Raw genomic sequence first — 15,443 nt, forward strand, 5'->3', positions numbered from 1 at the left:
CGTGGAAAACGTCGCATACTTGAGCGAGCTTCGGCGGTAAAGCTAAATGATAAGCCAAGATTTCAATTCGCTCTAAAATCTCAAATGGTCCAACATATCTCGGGCTTAGCTTTCATTTCTTGCCGAACCACGAAGTTCCTTGCATAGGTGACACTTTGAGGAAGACGTGATCACCTACTTGGAATTCCAAAGGTCTTCGTCGTTTGTCCTCGTAGCTTTTCTGACGGCTCTGGGATATCTTAAGCCTTTCTCTGATGAACTTAACTGCCTCAACTGACTGTTGCACTTAACTCTGGATCAGTAATTCTCCTTTCTCCAATCTCGTCCCAACATATCGGAGTTCTGCAAGCTCTACTATACAATACTTTAAATTATGCTATTCTAATTGTCATGCCCTGAACCCTACGAGCTCGCAACATCCCGTCTCAGTCTTTCGAATGCGACATTCCAGGACTTGTTGCCAACTCGATATAAACTAACTAACGAGCAATAAATGCGTAAGCAAACTCGAACACTCCATTCAACATTTAAATAAACGGGATAGTAAAAGAAACATCATATATACAAACATCGAAGCCATTATATAAACACACTGTCAACCCAAGAAAGATACAATTTACAAGCCTTACTAAAGGCCACTTCCTATCGGACTACTCACATACACACAAAGGGATCGGTAGTCGGGTTGACTTAGCTCCTTTAACAACAGGGAAGGTTCAAAAAGGATGGGGTATCTAAACCCATCATCAATCCCTATGGTACCCTGAAGGCATTCTCGGATCAGACTCTAAATAATCCGGGTTGGAGTCTAAACTCTCGGGACCAGTGTCAGGATCGGTAACGGCTTCGTCGGGAGGATCTATCTCCACGGGATCCCACTCCGCAACTCCCAATCCGCCATCATGGGGACCATCAAAACCTCCAAGAGGACCGAACAAAATGTCCCCCTCTCGATAAAACCAAGCCAAAAATGTATGTGGCTTCCACAACGCCAAACCTTCATCCACCCAAACCGTCGACGCATGCCTAATATAAACCTTATCCTCCCCTACTGGGTACTCTGTTAACATATGATCAATATCCATAAGTACCCCAAAACATTGAGGAGGATAATTCATGGTCGGGAGTCTGAAATGGTTAATAACAATAACAATGAGATAAAACTCAATAAGTGAACCCCCTAAGCCTTGCTTAGGTTAACACGTACCTCCGGACATTCCTAAACATGCACTTCTAGCATCCAACATGCCATGAACAACCACAAGCACCCTTACCTTGCCTTGGTACATACAATACAATCCATGGCATGAATGTGTATAATACAATTAATAATCTAGGCATATTCAACATCGAACTCAGGCACATAGCATTCTCCAATGCATAACACACGCGTAGTTGTCTAGATTATTAACGACCCATTGGGCCACACCAAACCCCTGTAGGTCTTTCGGTCTAGCTGGGCATCGTCCCGCTACTTCGGGCACGGCAACATCTAGGATCAAACACCTCCCGGTAAGCCGAGTACCAGAAATCATTCCATTTAGGAGCATTAGCCCGGCCTCCACCACGACACGGCATCGTCTAGAACCCCCGCCTATACGGCATCCGAACTTCCGTTGGGTATTGTCTAAAATCCCCGCCTAGATGGAACTATCATGACCATACACATACATCGTTCACTCAATGTCAATTCTTATCTTTGTGATTTAGCCAAAGTGGAGTATTTATGATGTGCAAATTTCTACGAACGAACATGTCATGAATCACACTTGTTTCAATATCAAACATCATTAACTAATCATAATCAGCCATTGAATCACATGATCAGCCATGATTAACCACACCATCTACCATCAAGCCACATGATTAACATCTAGCCATATGATTTACCATCAAACAACCATGATCAGCCATCAATCACCATGATCAACCACAACTAAGCAAGATCAACCATTGATTATTTGAATTAGCCACTAAACAATCATGATCAGCCAAATCAAACCACATGATCAACATTAAGCACATGATCAACTATTGATTTAACTAATCAGCCACATGATTAACCATTAGCACATAATCAACCAATCCAAGCCACATGATTAACATTTGAACCACATGATCATCAATAAAAAAAACATGATCAGCCATGATCAATTTATTCTAGCCACATGATTAACTATTAGCACATGATCAGCCATTAATCAACCACATAATCACCTTAAGCACATGATCAGCCACATAAACCACAAGATCAACATTAAGCCACACGATTAACTCAAATCAGCCATACACTAATCAGTCCTTAAACTAATCCGTTAGTCAACCATCAGCCTAATCAAGGTTTAGAAAGCTACTTACCACTAAACCAAGCTAACTTAAGCCAACAAGGGGCAACAACCAGCAAGCGGTGAGCGATGGCATAAGCGGCGGACGGTGGCGACGGTGGCTAATTAACTTTGGGAAAGTCTCCTGAAAATCATGTTCTCACATAGATTCCTTCCTCTTTATCAAATTTCTTGCTCTCTCATTGACCGGATTTCTTTGTTCAATATGTGACTTTTGATGTTCTTTTCGTCCCTTAAGTGCTTAGGATCGTGCGAATAGTTTTGCTCCTTAATTCATGCAAGAATCATTTACCATTTCATATTTTGCTAAGATCCTTTGCTTTTGGGATCAATTACCTTCCTTTATTTAGAGCTACCATACTATTATTATTTTTTTGTCGACAATACGCTTAACTTTCATTAAACAATTGAACATGACCCACATGAGTTTCCACAATCATAACATAACAAAGACCACAAGAGATTGGGAGGTTTAGAAATCCAATTTGGAGTTAAGGAATTGGTGCGATGGGCCATCGCCACCCAATTCGCAGCCTGGTTGTCATTTATGGAACAATGGGCTAAGGATACCCCTTTAGTTGGGCCATCAATTTTTGGCAATCTTCTACCACTGAGCTCATGGTCCATGAACTTTCTTCTAAGCCCGAAACCCACCTCACGCACACTTGGTCGTCAGACTCCACTTTCACATGCAGATCAGAGAAGTCACCGTACATATCACTTTCCTTTTTCCTTATGACTTTGAAACTGCAACAAAGAAGAGAGAAGAGAGCTCCTTGCAAAAAGCGAGGGTTTCCGCCACGCTAGCTTATGGGGCTTTAAAAACCTAGCGAACCCAGAAATCTTGAGTTTATCGTGGTTCTAAAGGGCTCCCGCAGCTGCAGCCACACGTGTTTCACTGCACTAAGTTGCGTTCCCCTTCATCGCCGGAGACCATCGGCCTACTAAGGTATTCGCCTTTTATATTTTTTCCTTTTTGTTAGTGTTCCACCTCTCAAACACCTTATAGTTGCTAATTGCTTCTTCCATTATGTTCCATGAGTTCGGTTTGCACCGTTGGAATACCAAGGCATTTCATGCCTTCCAAATCAACCAGATTATGCTGGCCAAGATCACTAACAAGGAGGGATCTTCCAACAGGGAACGGGTGTCGCACGACGACAGGTAACCTGCAGGCCACTTTTTCAATCCGGTGATTTTCGTAGGTGAGATGTCTAGATTTAACCAAAAGTCTAACCAAACATTTCTTGTCCAATTGCAAAAAAGGATGAGGTTTTCGGGAGTCTTCGGGACTCAATGGCACAGTGGGCAGAGAACATTAGGTGCAAACTTTCTTCTGTACAGATTTTTCTTTTGTCGGCAGGGCATTTATGCATATGCTCCATAAGAAGTAACAAACCTTGGGGTAGACTTATATTTGCCATATTAGTCCATAGGTTCTTGGGTGGCCGATATGATGACAATGCCGAATTCGTCTATTGATGTGAAATCAGGGAGCATAACCTATTGTAGCCACTTTTAGTCGAATAGTCTCATTTTTTGTTCCTTATTCATACCAAAGTGTCCTCCGAGGGGTTTGTGCTTGGTGGGATTGTCAATATTTCTTGCACCACATCCTTTTCGTGAATTTTCGTAATCAACTGTGATTTTCACTCATGAGTCTCCTAGTTAATCAGTTCTGCTACGAATTTTGGTTCATCCTGGTTCAACGGGCCTCTAAGTTTACCGGAAAGGAGCCACTTGTCCTTTTTTATTTTTATCTTTTTGCCGTCACCTACTATCCATCTAATATTTACCTCAATTACGTCTCTACCCATTATTAGACTCTTCCATACCCAGGATGGGTAATGGCCCTTGTTGGCTTGCCAAAACTCTCCACGGGGAAAATTGACTCCCTTTAGTACCCGACTCCAAAAGACATTCGGCGCTTGTATTAGTCGCCAGGCCTGTTTTCCTAGCATTGCCTTATTAAAGGCAATTAGGTCCTTAAAGCTTAAGTTACCCGAGTCTTTCTTAATTTTCAAAAGTTCTCATGCCATCCAACGGATACCTGCTTTGTTTGGACTTTGCTTCCACTAAAAGGAGGAAATCTTTTACTCAATCGCTCTACAAATATATATAGGTATCTTAAAAATGAACATTGCATACCATGGCAAAGCTTAAATGACAATTTTAATTAGGATCTCCTTCCCTCCTTTGGTAATCAGCCTTTTCTTCCACCCCTCCGGTTTCATATTAACTCTTGCCAATATCCAGGCAAACATTTGTTTCTTTAACTACCCACAATTTGATGGATGCCTAGTTACTTGCTAGTTTTATCAATAATAGAAACTCGTAGCGGCTCCGCTATATTCCTCTTCAGTAACTTAGGGTATTCATTGCAAAAGAAAATACCTGGCTTGGTCAAATTGATAGCCAAACCCAAAGCATAGCAATATTGGTTCACAATACTTGCCAAATTCTAACATTCTTAGACTATTCCACTTAGGAAGAAAATTACATCATCCACAAATAATAAATGTGATAATGTTGGACACCACTTATTCAACTTTATACCTCTGACACTACTCTCCTCAACCACTTTTTTCAAGAGAGACAATAAGGCATTGGCCATTATAATAAACAAGTACGGTGATAACGAATCCCCTTGTCGTATGCCTAGGGATGATTGGAAGCCCTGTAGGGATTCCCCATTAACTCGGACGCTAAAAGAAACCATAGATGTGCATTCCCTGATTAACTGAACCCATATATCGCAAAAGCCCATTTTCAGCATACTGGCGCAAAGGAAATTCCACTCCACTCTATCGTAAGCTTTCTACGTGTCCAACTTGAGTACTGCTTGGAACTTTCTTTCCCTTTTCCTAGAGCACAACTGGTGTAGTACTTCCTAAACTACTAATATGGTGTCTTGTATTTGCTTCCCACTCATAAATGCACTTTGTTCGGTGGCAATAAGTTTATAAAGCCAAGGTTTTAGACGGTTGGCCATGACTTTGGAAATGATTTTGTAGCTGAAATTGCATAAGCTAATCGGCATGTATTGAGTAATACACTATGGATTCGCCACCTTAGGAATAAGAACTATATAAGTATAATTTAGAGTGGGGTCAAGCATACCAAACGTGAAGAAGTTATCCACCAAATGGTAGACATCATGCTGTATACTCTCCTAGTTATGCCGATAGAATTAACCATTAAGCCCATCTGATCCTAGAGCCTTGGTTGCACCCATTTGGAACACAATTTTTTTCACCTCATCAACACTCTTCTCGTTAAGGCCTCGTTCATCCCCTCTTTAGGAGTGCATGGGCATTGATCAATCACTGGTTGGAAATTTCTGCATCTCGTAGGCTCATATATAGCCTTATAAAATGACTGAATATGTGACTTGAGCTCTAAAGGATCCCTGCTCCATCTATTCTCCCCCATTTTCAGCATAGAAATTTTATTTCTTTGTCTTCTTTGAATTGTGGTGGGGTGGAAGTATTTGGTAATGCTATATCCCCACTTTAATCAGCTGGTTCGGGACCTCATGCTCTAGTACATCTCTTCTTACCTCCACAATCTCTCAATTTGCTCCTTGATTGGTTGAATGACTACTTTTCCCCCTCTCCTATACAAGTTGTTTGTCATGTTTGTTAATCTTCTCATCAAGAATTCTATTTGTTTATGTGCATTTGAGAATCTCCTCTTACTCCACCTTGTCAAAGCTTCAACTACTTTTCTGGACTTACTCACAAAATCTACATTAGCGTTTGTTTGGTCATGCCATGCCCCCTCCACAATGTTCATACATTCAAGATCATCTAGCCAATAGGCCTCAAAATGAAATTCCTTTTTCCTCTTAGGCTTGGGTGGGGCCAGGGATAAAAAGATCGAGCTATGGTCGGAGCCAACGGCCGGCAGAGCATAAGCTTCTGCCTCATGGAATAACACTCTCCATTCCATGTTGCACATGACCCTATCTAGTCTTTTCCTTGCCTATTCCTCACCATCTTTATTGTTTTCCCACGTATAAGTACACTCTTTACTCTCTACATCCATAAGTGCGCAATCATTCAACATATCCCGAAAAGCCACCAATCTATGATAATCCTCCTCTCTTTTACCTTCCTTCTCCCACTAGTACCGAATCTCATTAATGTCACCCATGCATATTTAAAGGAGTTCGTTTTAATGATGAATATATCACAGCCTTCGCCACAAGAGGAGCCTTGTTAGCTTGTGCATAGAGAAAAATACGCACATTCTCTTTCCACTACTAAGATCCCTGCATATTAAATCTACAAGATTCTCCGTGCTTTTCACCTCCTCCTCGTCCCGCATAGCTACTAAACCTCCAACCAAACCTTTCGATTCTACTATCACAAAATTCTGAAAACTGAGTCTTTTTCTAACTCTATTCACTGTTGCTCTTTTATTCTTAGTTTCCATGAAAACATAATGTTGGATCTTTCTTGAGCCACTAAGGCTCTCAAGTGCTGGAAAATTAGGATAAAGCCCAGACCTTGACAATTCCAGCTCATAATCTTCATATATCCCCTGGTGGCTTATTAGGGCTAGCCATCGAAGCCCATTCCTTTGAGCCATCCTCAATTAAAATCGGGATTCCATGAAGCTGAGTTTCATTTAGAATGTGGACATTACCCCCCTAGAATAATACGGTTCATACCTTTTCAACTTCTTCGATGCTGGGTTTTTATGGTTTTCCTTCCCTTTCAAAGAGCTCTTGACATTGTGTTTGGGAGGTGCCTCCATCCATGGAGTATCTGAGAGCATGAGTTGACTGCTTTGATGCCTCTTTCCTCAAGTTTCCCTAACCACTATCTCGACATTGTGTTTGCTCTTGCGATTTTCAATCATGAATTGGCCGAAATTTGCTAGGGAAGATTTCCCTAATTGATTGTTCTCTTTCCTTCTTATCCGACTTGAAGTATTTTCATGGCTTCTCGAATTCAAGCACGATAAGGTTGGCTCAGATGAAATTTATTGGATGTGGACACGCTTTAAAATACCCAAATGCAATGCAAAATCATGCAATGCTATTTTTTTTTGTTGAAAAGACCAGCATACATTACTTCTAAGCAAAATATGATTGACAATATAGATGAACCTCTGAACATAAAAGGTCCCACAGGGTTTGAGCAGGCTTCGAGAGCCAATTACATGATAAATTCTTGAGACGTTGGGCTTTAGCGACCTAATCGACTACACAGTTGGCCTCCCTAGCACGATGTACTACTCTGATGTCTATAAACGAGCCCATTAAAGCCTTACACTCGGCAATAAGAGCATACACTTACACGGTGACTTGTCTTGATCTGTGAGGATGCTTATCAAAGTTAAGTTGTCTAACTCCAAAGTACAAGAGACTCCCCGTTCATGCACCAAACCCCTTCAACGCCTCCAACAATGCTAGGGTTTCTAATTGCAAGACCGAGTACACCCAGACCTCCCTCGCAAAGTCGTCGACCATCTTCTTGACTCATCTCTGCACACTCCGGCTATGGCTCTAGCTTACGATCCCACCATGACCAACCCATCCACATTTTCGTAATGAATGATTTGGTGAAATAGTCCCAATTCAGGGGTCAATAATAATAAGCTTAGTATGTTTTTGTATGACTATAATAATTGTCATAGGAAAAGTAAATTTGTTCAACCTTGAGGCATTATGTCCAAATGGATTTCAATTTAATTTCGTGGGCTAGAAGCTGTCGCTCAGTTCGTGATTCTTCCATGGTCCTTGTGGTCCAATCAATAAAGAAGCCGCTTGCATGGTAGATTCGAAGTGTAGGAAACATTACCCGAAACTCTTCCAAGATGAAACTGTCGTCCATGATTAATGGTTATCCGCTATATAAAAGGAGAGATGATAGCCTAACTATGAATAAACAAGGAATTTTGCTAGACAACAGGTTTGCGGTTGCTCGTAATCTTGCTTTAGCTGTCGAGTACCAAGCACTTATTGCCGTAGAATGGGGCCGCCGATCCTGCGCACTCAATCAAGTAGCTGTTAAAGTATATCGATAAATGTGTCGGCAGAGCAACAGTTATTTTCGAAAGAGTATTTTGCAAACTGCAATCATGAGAGCAGTAGAGTTTCATGAAGTCGAAACTTATCTCGACTGCCAATACATTCAGCTTGTGAAGCATCATGGAGACTACATCAGAATGACACACACAAAGGTGCTGCATGAAAACCATTCTGGTTCTGTCCAGAACTGATTTTTTGTTTCCAGAATCAGTTTTGGATCAGAAACCCGTTTGGTAACGCAATTTCATTTTTCTATTTCCGGGACAAGTTTGCTTCCAAAACTGATTCTGAAACCAGAAATGAGAACAAAAAAAAAGTTAGTTTTTCATTTCTGGAACAAAAGTGAGAACCATTTCTGAGGAATTCATTTTCTTCAACACACATTTTCATATGGAAGTCACGATCTTTGAGGTGAGAAAAAAAAGCAAAAAATCAAAAATTTCAAAACTTAACAGAATGGTTTAGAATCTGTGGTTACCCACTTTCAGTGAAATTTAAATTTTTTTAGGTATCGAAAAAAATAAATAAAAATAAATAAAAATAAAAAATTTCAAAATTTCACAAAATGGCTTAGAAAACCTATGGCCACCCACTTTGAGCAAAATTTAATTTTTTTAGTTGCCAAAAAAAATAAAAAATTCTAAAATTTAAAAACTTCACAGAATATCTTAGAATACCTGTGGCCACCCAATTTGAGCGAAATTTTATTTTTTTAGGTGCCGAAAAAAATAAAAAAAGCAAAAAATCAAAAATTTCAAAATTTCACAGAATGTCTTAGAATACTTGTGGCCATCCACTTTGAGTGAAATTTAAATTTTTTTAGGTGCCGAAAAAAATAAAAAAAATAAAAAATTTCAAAACTTCACAGAATAGCTTAAAATACCTGTGGCCACCCACTTTGAGTGAAATTTAAATTTTTTTATATGCCAAAAAAAAATAAAAATAAGCAAAAAAAATAAAAATTTCAAAACTTTACAGAATGGCTTAAAATACCTGTGGCCACCCACTTTGAGCGAAATTTTATTTTTTTAGGTGCCGAAAAAAATTAAAAAAAAAAGAAAAAAAGAAAAAATTTCAAAACTTCACAAAATGGCTTAGAATACTTGTGGCCATCCACTTTAAGCGAAATTTAAATTTTTTTAGATGCCGAAAAAAATAAAAAAATAAAAAATAAAAAAACTTCACATAATTGCTTAGAATACCTGTGGCCACCCACTTTGAGTGAAATTTAATTTTTTTAGGTGTCGAAAAAAAAATAAAAATAAGCAAAAAGAAAAATTTTCAAAACTTCACAGAGTGGCTTAGAATACATGTGGCCATCCACTTTGAGTGAAATTTAATTTTCTTTAGGAACCAAAAAAATAAAAAAAAATAAAAAATACCATTTGGGCATCTAAAAAAAATTAAATTTTACTCAAAGTGGGTGGCTAGAGATATTGTAAGTCATTCTGTGAAGTTTTGAAATTTTTTGATTTTTTATATTTTTTTCACCTAAAAAAATTTAAATTTCACTCAAAGTGGATGGCCACATGTATTCTAAGTCATTCTGTGAAGTTTTGAAATTTTTAATTTTTTGCTTTTTTTTCACCTCCAAAAATTAAAATTTCACTCAAAGTGGGTGGCCACAGGTATTCTAAGCCATTCCGTAAAGTTTTGAAATTTTTGAGTTTTTGAATTTTTTTTGGGCACCTTAAAAAATTTAAATTTCACTCAAAGTGGGTGGCCACATGTATTCTAAACTATTCTGTGAAGTTTTGAAATTTTTGATTTTTTGATTTTTTTTGGGTACCTAAAACAATTTAAATTTCACTAAAAGTGGGTGGCCACAGGTATTCTAAGCAATTCTGTGAAGTTTTGAAATTTTTTATTTCTTGATTTTTTTTGAAAAAATTCAACAAATTTCCTATTTTCCCGAAATCTAAATTTTTTTTATTTTCTCGACATTTTGATGATTTTTTCTGGAATTTTTCAATTTTTTGGGATTTTTTGAATTTTTTTAAAGATTTTTATGAATTTTTCGGATTTTTTATTATTTTTATTCCATTTATAAAAAAATGGAATTTTGTTCCTGGAAATAGAATTTTCTGTTGTTTATCAAACGTGTTTTTATTTCAAGAAATAGAAATTTTGTGCTGTTATCAAACGGGTTTCTGTTCTAGAAATAGAAATTTTTGGTCATTATCAAACGAGTTTTTTTTCTCAGAAACTCATCCAGGAACCAGAAATAGAAAAATCTATTTCTGGTTCAGGAACTCATTCCGGAACAGAATGGTTATCATTCGCTACCAAAATAGAACTCCAAAAGTCAAAAGATTCGATTTTTCATTTGCCCGATCAACCAGTCGAGTATTTTACATGAAACCAAAAATCCTCGAACTATCATTCCGAGGATTGATAAGGGAAGAACTTTCGTTCAATCAATATGTATTGAACTCATCATTAATCTCAAAGAAAAAGAAGTGCTCCATGCCAACATTTTTTTCCTTCTTGCAATCGGTTGCAAAATTCTACCCTCCATTGACAAACAAATCCGAAATAACGACCCAGCCCATTTTACATTGATCAAAGTCTCGTTGCAATTTTTGCAAATGCTTAGAACTTATAATGTAATTTTTTTCTAGTATGAAATTATGACACTACAAATAAACTCGTCGAATTCGAGTCACATCTAAATCGCAAAAATGCTATTATTACAAAAAAAAAAAACGAATAATCATGTGAGTCGCGCAATTGGAGCCTTAGCACGGCCGTCAAGATTGATTTTTTTTCCTACATCACCGTTTGTTTCTTTTCCTAACTTTTTTTCTTTTTCAGCGGGAGATTTTCTACGATCAAATGTAACAACAACCTGCCAATGAAGTGGATCCATCTAATGCAATCCGTCGTTTTTCTTTGGCTTCCAGTCATTCTATGTTAATCCGATGGAATCTTCTCTCTTTATATTGACAGATCCCACCTTCCAATTCAGAGTCAACGCAATGCAATCAATTTAAGATAACGTCGGCAGGATTTTTTCCTCTGTAATGACTGACACTCGTGTACGTTGTTCATGTTCTAGTTGTTTCACTATTACGCAAAGCTTCGCCATTCTTAGTTCCGCCATTGCCGAAACTGAGGAATCCGCTGTGCAGCGTCTGAATACCCAGAGCTATGAAGTGGGTTTTCTCTTCGCTTCCTCATTTTTTTGGATTTATGATTATGTTTTCGAATTGGGTATTGTATTGCGTTCGAATTATTCTTGCCTTTTTTTTCTTGTAGCTTTCACCGCTTTATTCGCGATGGGAGTTGATTGTTTGATATAATGCGAGATTTCCGTGCTGATTTGTGTGGTCATCTGTTCTGATACGGAAGCACCTCATTGGCTGGGCGATGGATTTTGATTTCTGTTTGGTATTGTTCTAAGTGACCCAAAGATGATCCAGTCACAACTATTTATGAATACCCACCACTTTACTTATTCCCAGAAACTAGATGTTTTAACCTTTGTTTGCTGTCACCGTTCCACTGTAATGTTCATGGTGGATGCTCGTCATTTTGGTCGCGTTTCTTGTTAAGTATGCATCGGCTTCTTTGGACGATTGTACTAGATGCATTGTGTTGGGATCATGTCTTCTCGGATCTCCTGGAGAGAGATTGATCACAAGTCAGCCATGTTTTTTCTAATGCAAAGATTCGATATTGACTTCTTAAGAAATGTAGAGTGACATTGAAGCTTTACTTTACCATCTAGCTGCTGCTAGTTATTCAATTTTTATGCACCCTTGCATAATCCTCTGAACTTCGGACGTCCTCCTTCTCCCAAATAGAATTGCTCCGAGGCCTTCAGTTGGAGTTTGGCGATATGCCTGGATCGCAATATATCTTCGGTTGAATGATTCTTCAGCTGATTGATGAGATTTGGCCTCTATTTTATTCAGTGCTGGTATTACTATAAGATCGCTGAGTTTCACCTAAAAATGCCCGCTCTCTTAGTAGAACTTTGTAACATTTCTTTTTCTCTGACCAGTAGCTCAAGTGAAATAATACCTCCACGGTTTTCAGAGGTTGCAAATTAGATTGTAGAAAGACAATATCCCATTGATAGGTTGCTTGAAACATCAAAGAGGCAGAATTTGAGGCAATCTATGCAAAGCTGAGTCAACAAGAGTAGGAAACCTTTATAAAAGTAACGTGTTTCAAGACTTCATCAATATAAACCAGACCCAAATAGCTGTAAATGTGACATAACAATTGGCCCAAGTCATCTGTATGGTTTTTCACTGAGCATTCAATTTTCTTTCCTTCATTCTAATGTCTAGAACGATGAACATTTGGTTCTTTGTACCTTTTACGTCTTCCAATGTATTTTAGCTGCCGCTTAGAACGTAGAATTCATTCTAGTTAGAGAATCCTTTTTTTGTGTACAGAGTATATTTCTTAAAACTCTTTTTTCACCTGTAAACCTTGCCTTCCACATGAAAGATGAATGTCGACATGACCACGTTAAAACAGACAAGATAGAATTACAGGAATATCATGCAAAATAGAAGTTGGAGGGAACGACAGGTAAGAATTTTTTAGTTGTCCTTTGATGTCATATCAGACAAACCATTTCCCCCTAAACGCGACAGGAAACTGGCCGACAATGGATACGTAGCATGTTTCTGAACAATACTTGTAATATTCCGTCCTTTGCATTTCAATGCCTTGATCTCTTCATTGGTACTGTTCTGTTCGGCGCATCAATTATTTGTCTATTTACTCTTTTCTTCCATCTCGAACAGAGGTAAAAAGTACTTGGGATGTTCTTTGTCTCTGATCATCATCAACTTGGCTGCGATAATGGAGCGTGCAGATGAAAATCTCCTTCCAGCTGTTTACAAAGAAGTCAGTGAGACTTTCAATGCAGGGCTGTCTGATTTGGGTTATCTTACATTTATAAGGAACTTTGTCCAAGGATTGTCATCACCCTTAGCGGGCGTTTTAGTCATAAACTATGACCGGCCGACAGTTCTTACGTTAGGGATATTTTGCTGGGCTTTCTCAACTGCTGCAGTTGGTGCAAGCCAGTATTACATGCAAATTGCATTTTGGAGAGCGCTAAATGGTTTTGGATTGGCAATAGTAATACCAGCTCTACAATCGTTTATTGCAGATAGCTATAAGGATGATGTAAGGGGCACTGGATTTGGATTTTTATCTCTTATTGGAAGTTTTGGGGGCATAGGTGGAAGTGGTATAGCAACGGTTATGGCTGGCACAGAGTTCTGGGGAATTCCTGGATGGAGATGTGCCTTTATTCTAATGGCAACAATTAGTTCATTGATTGGCTTGCTCGTTTTTTTGTTTGTTGTTGACCCAAGGAATACGACTAACTTTACTCACGATTCTAGTGAGAATCTAGAAAGGTACACATGATCGCTTAAACTTCCTAGAAGCTTTGTTTTTCCTTTTTCTTTTCTGGCTTTGTCTCGTTGTCGTATTTTATAACTAATGGCCTCTGTGATGGTCATATCAAATTTTGGTCCTTAATATTCTTCCGTTGCAGAGATGCTCTGGTAGAGAAGGGAAGTAACACGAGATCAACTTGGATGGAGTCTTGGAAAGCAACAAAAGCTGTGATAGTAGTGCAAACTTTTCAAGTAATTGTATTGCAGGGAATCATCGGTTCACTACCATGGACAGCCATGGTGTTCTTCACTATGTGGTTTGAACTTTTGGGTGAGGCTTTGTGCAGTTCCATGTTACGTGATAGTCATCAGAATCTAGAGTTGGAAACTAACAAAGCTAGCTAAGTACATATGTGGATTCCGCATGCATGTCTCTCCGGTTAAATTTTTGTGTTCAACCAGGATTCAGTAATGGGATGACCAGCTTCTTGTCACATTCCTCTCTTTTATTTTGCTGCATAATGTGTAATGTCTAGTCTTCATTGGTTTCCAGGTTTTGATCACAATGGTGCAGCAACTCTAAATATCATTTTCGCTGTTGGGTGTTCTGTGGGATCCCTTCTTGGAGGTGTCATAGCAGATAGAATATCTCGAGTCTACCCCCATTCTGGTCGTATCATGTGTGCACAATTCAGTGCTTTTATGGGCATTCCTTTCTCCTGGTTTCTTCTCAGAGCAATCCCTCAGTCAGTCAACAGCTGGTTCGCCTACTCCATTGCCTTACTTCTGATGGGCTTAACTATCAGTTGGAATGCCACTGCAACGAATGCCCCAATGTTTGCTGAAGTGGTCCCAGCCAAGCACCGGACCATGATCTATGCATTCGATCGTGCCTTCGAGTTATCCTTATCCTCTTTTGCAGCTCCACTAGCTGGGATTCTTTCTGAGAAGATATTTGGCTACGATAATAAGACTGTGGATCCCGCTAAAGGATCAGCGGATGGAGCCTTCGCTCTATCAAAGGGGCTTCTCTCGATGACAGTAGTGCCGTTTGGTTTGTGTTGCTTGTGTTACACACCACTGTACAAGATGTTCAAACGGGACAGGGAAAATGCAAGAATGGCGAGTTTGAAGGCGGAGGAGGTGACATGAAGCTTCTGTTCGTCAGGACTCTGGTTGAATTATAGGAACAGAATTAATTGGGTCTGTAATTACGCTCTAATTTTTTCCATGCTAAACTTCTTCGCCGAAGTGTGAAGTCTTATCTGGCCCAAAAGCCTGAAGTTTCACGAGTCACAATTACTTTGGTGACTTTGGAGGCTCTGTAGGAGACTTCTCACTAAAGTTAAGCTTAACAGATCTTGACTTCATCAATCTGTTCTTACACTGACATATATATATATTGTAAGATTTGTCACAGAGAGATGGGAATGTTTATCATCAAGCCAATGGCATGAGGTCTACAATGTCCTGTTGCTGTTCCCCGATCGTCAATACAGTGAAGAGATAATATAAACCATGTATGATGGTGTTCTCGTTGAGCACAGGCTTCCGATTTTCCCTTGAGATGTTGAGGCAAAAGTTCCCTTCCCAATCAATGTTACAATGGTAAACCAACAAGAATTTATGCCAAAGATGTGTGATCACGTGCTGCTGGCAATCTCTGAAGTATGAACTCAGTTTATCAGC

The 15,443-nt window shown here is 39.0% G+C and overlaps 1 protein-coding gene across 2 annotated transcripts; it reads left to right on the forward strand.

The window, feature by feature from the left end:
* The first annotated feature begins 11,191 nt into the window (after positions 1 to 11,191).
* LOC115683723 (uncharacterized) lies at positions 11,192 to 15,128 on the forward strand. 2 transcript variants are annotated; one of them, XM_056314154.1, is made up of 5 exons: positions 11,192 to 11,540; positions 11,644 to 11,775; positions 13,149 to 13,772; positions 13,913 to 14,085; positions 14,308 to 15,128. In XM_056314154.1, exons 3-5 carry the CDS (start codon positions 13,207 to 13,209, stop codon positions 14,904 to 14,906), a joined length of 1,338 nt encoding a protein of 445 aa, XP_056170129.1. In that variant the 5' UTR covers positions 11,192 to 11,540; positions 11,644 to 11,775; positions 13,149 to 13,206; the 3' UTR covers positions 14,907 to 15,128. The 2 variants fall into 2 exon arrangements, with proteins under 2 accessions (XP_056170129.1, XP_030464178.1); XM_030608318.2 differs by lacking the exon at positions 11,644 to 11,775.
* The last annotated feature ends 315 nt before the right edge of the window (positions 15,129 to 15,443 follow it).

Source organism: Syzygium oleosum, unplaced genomic scaffold (genome assembly GCF_021117445.2).
Source record: "Syzygium oleosum isolate NSW1041296 unplaced genomic scaffold, Sole_v2.1 Sole_v2.08, whole genome shotgun sequence".
Classification (NCBI taxonomy): Eukaryota; Viridiplantae; Streptophyta; class Magnoliopsida; order Myrtales; family Myrtaceae; genus Syzygium; species Syzygium oleosum.

Excerpts from the sequence above, each read along its gene's own strand:
- LOC115683723 (XM_030608318.2), top strand. Across the intron at positions 13,773-13,912 it reads TCTAGTGAGAATCTAGAAAG|AGATGCTCTGGTAGAGAAGG; the intron begins GTACACATGATC and ends CTTCCGTTGCAG. Across the intron at positions 14,086-14,307 it reads TATGTGGTTTGAACTTTTGG|GTTTTGATCACAATGGTGCA; the intron begins GTGAGGCTTTGT and ends ATTGGTTTCCAG.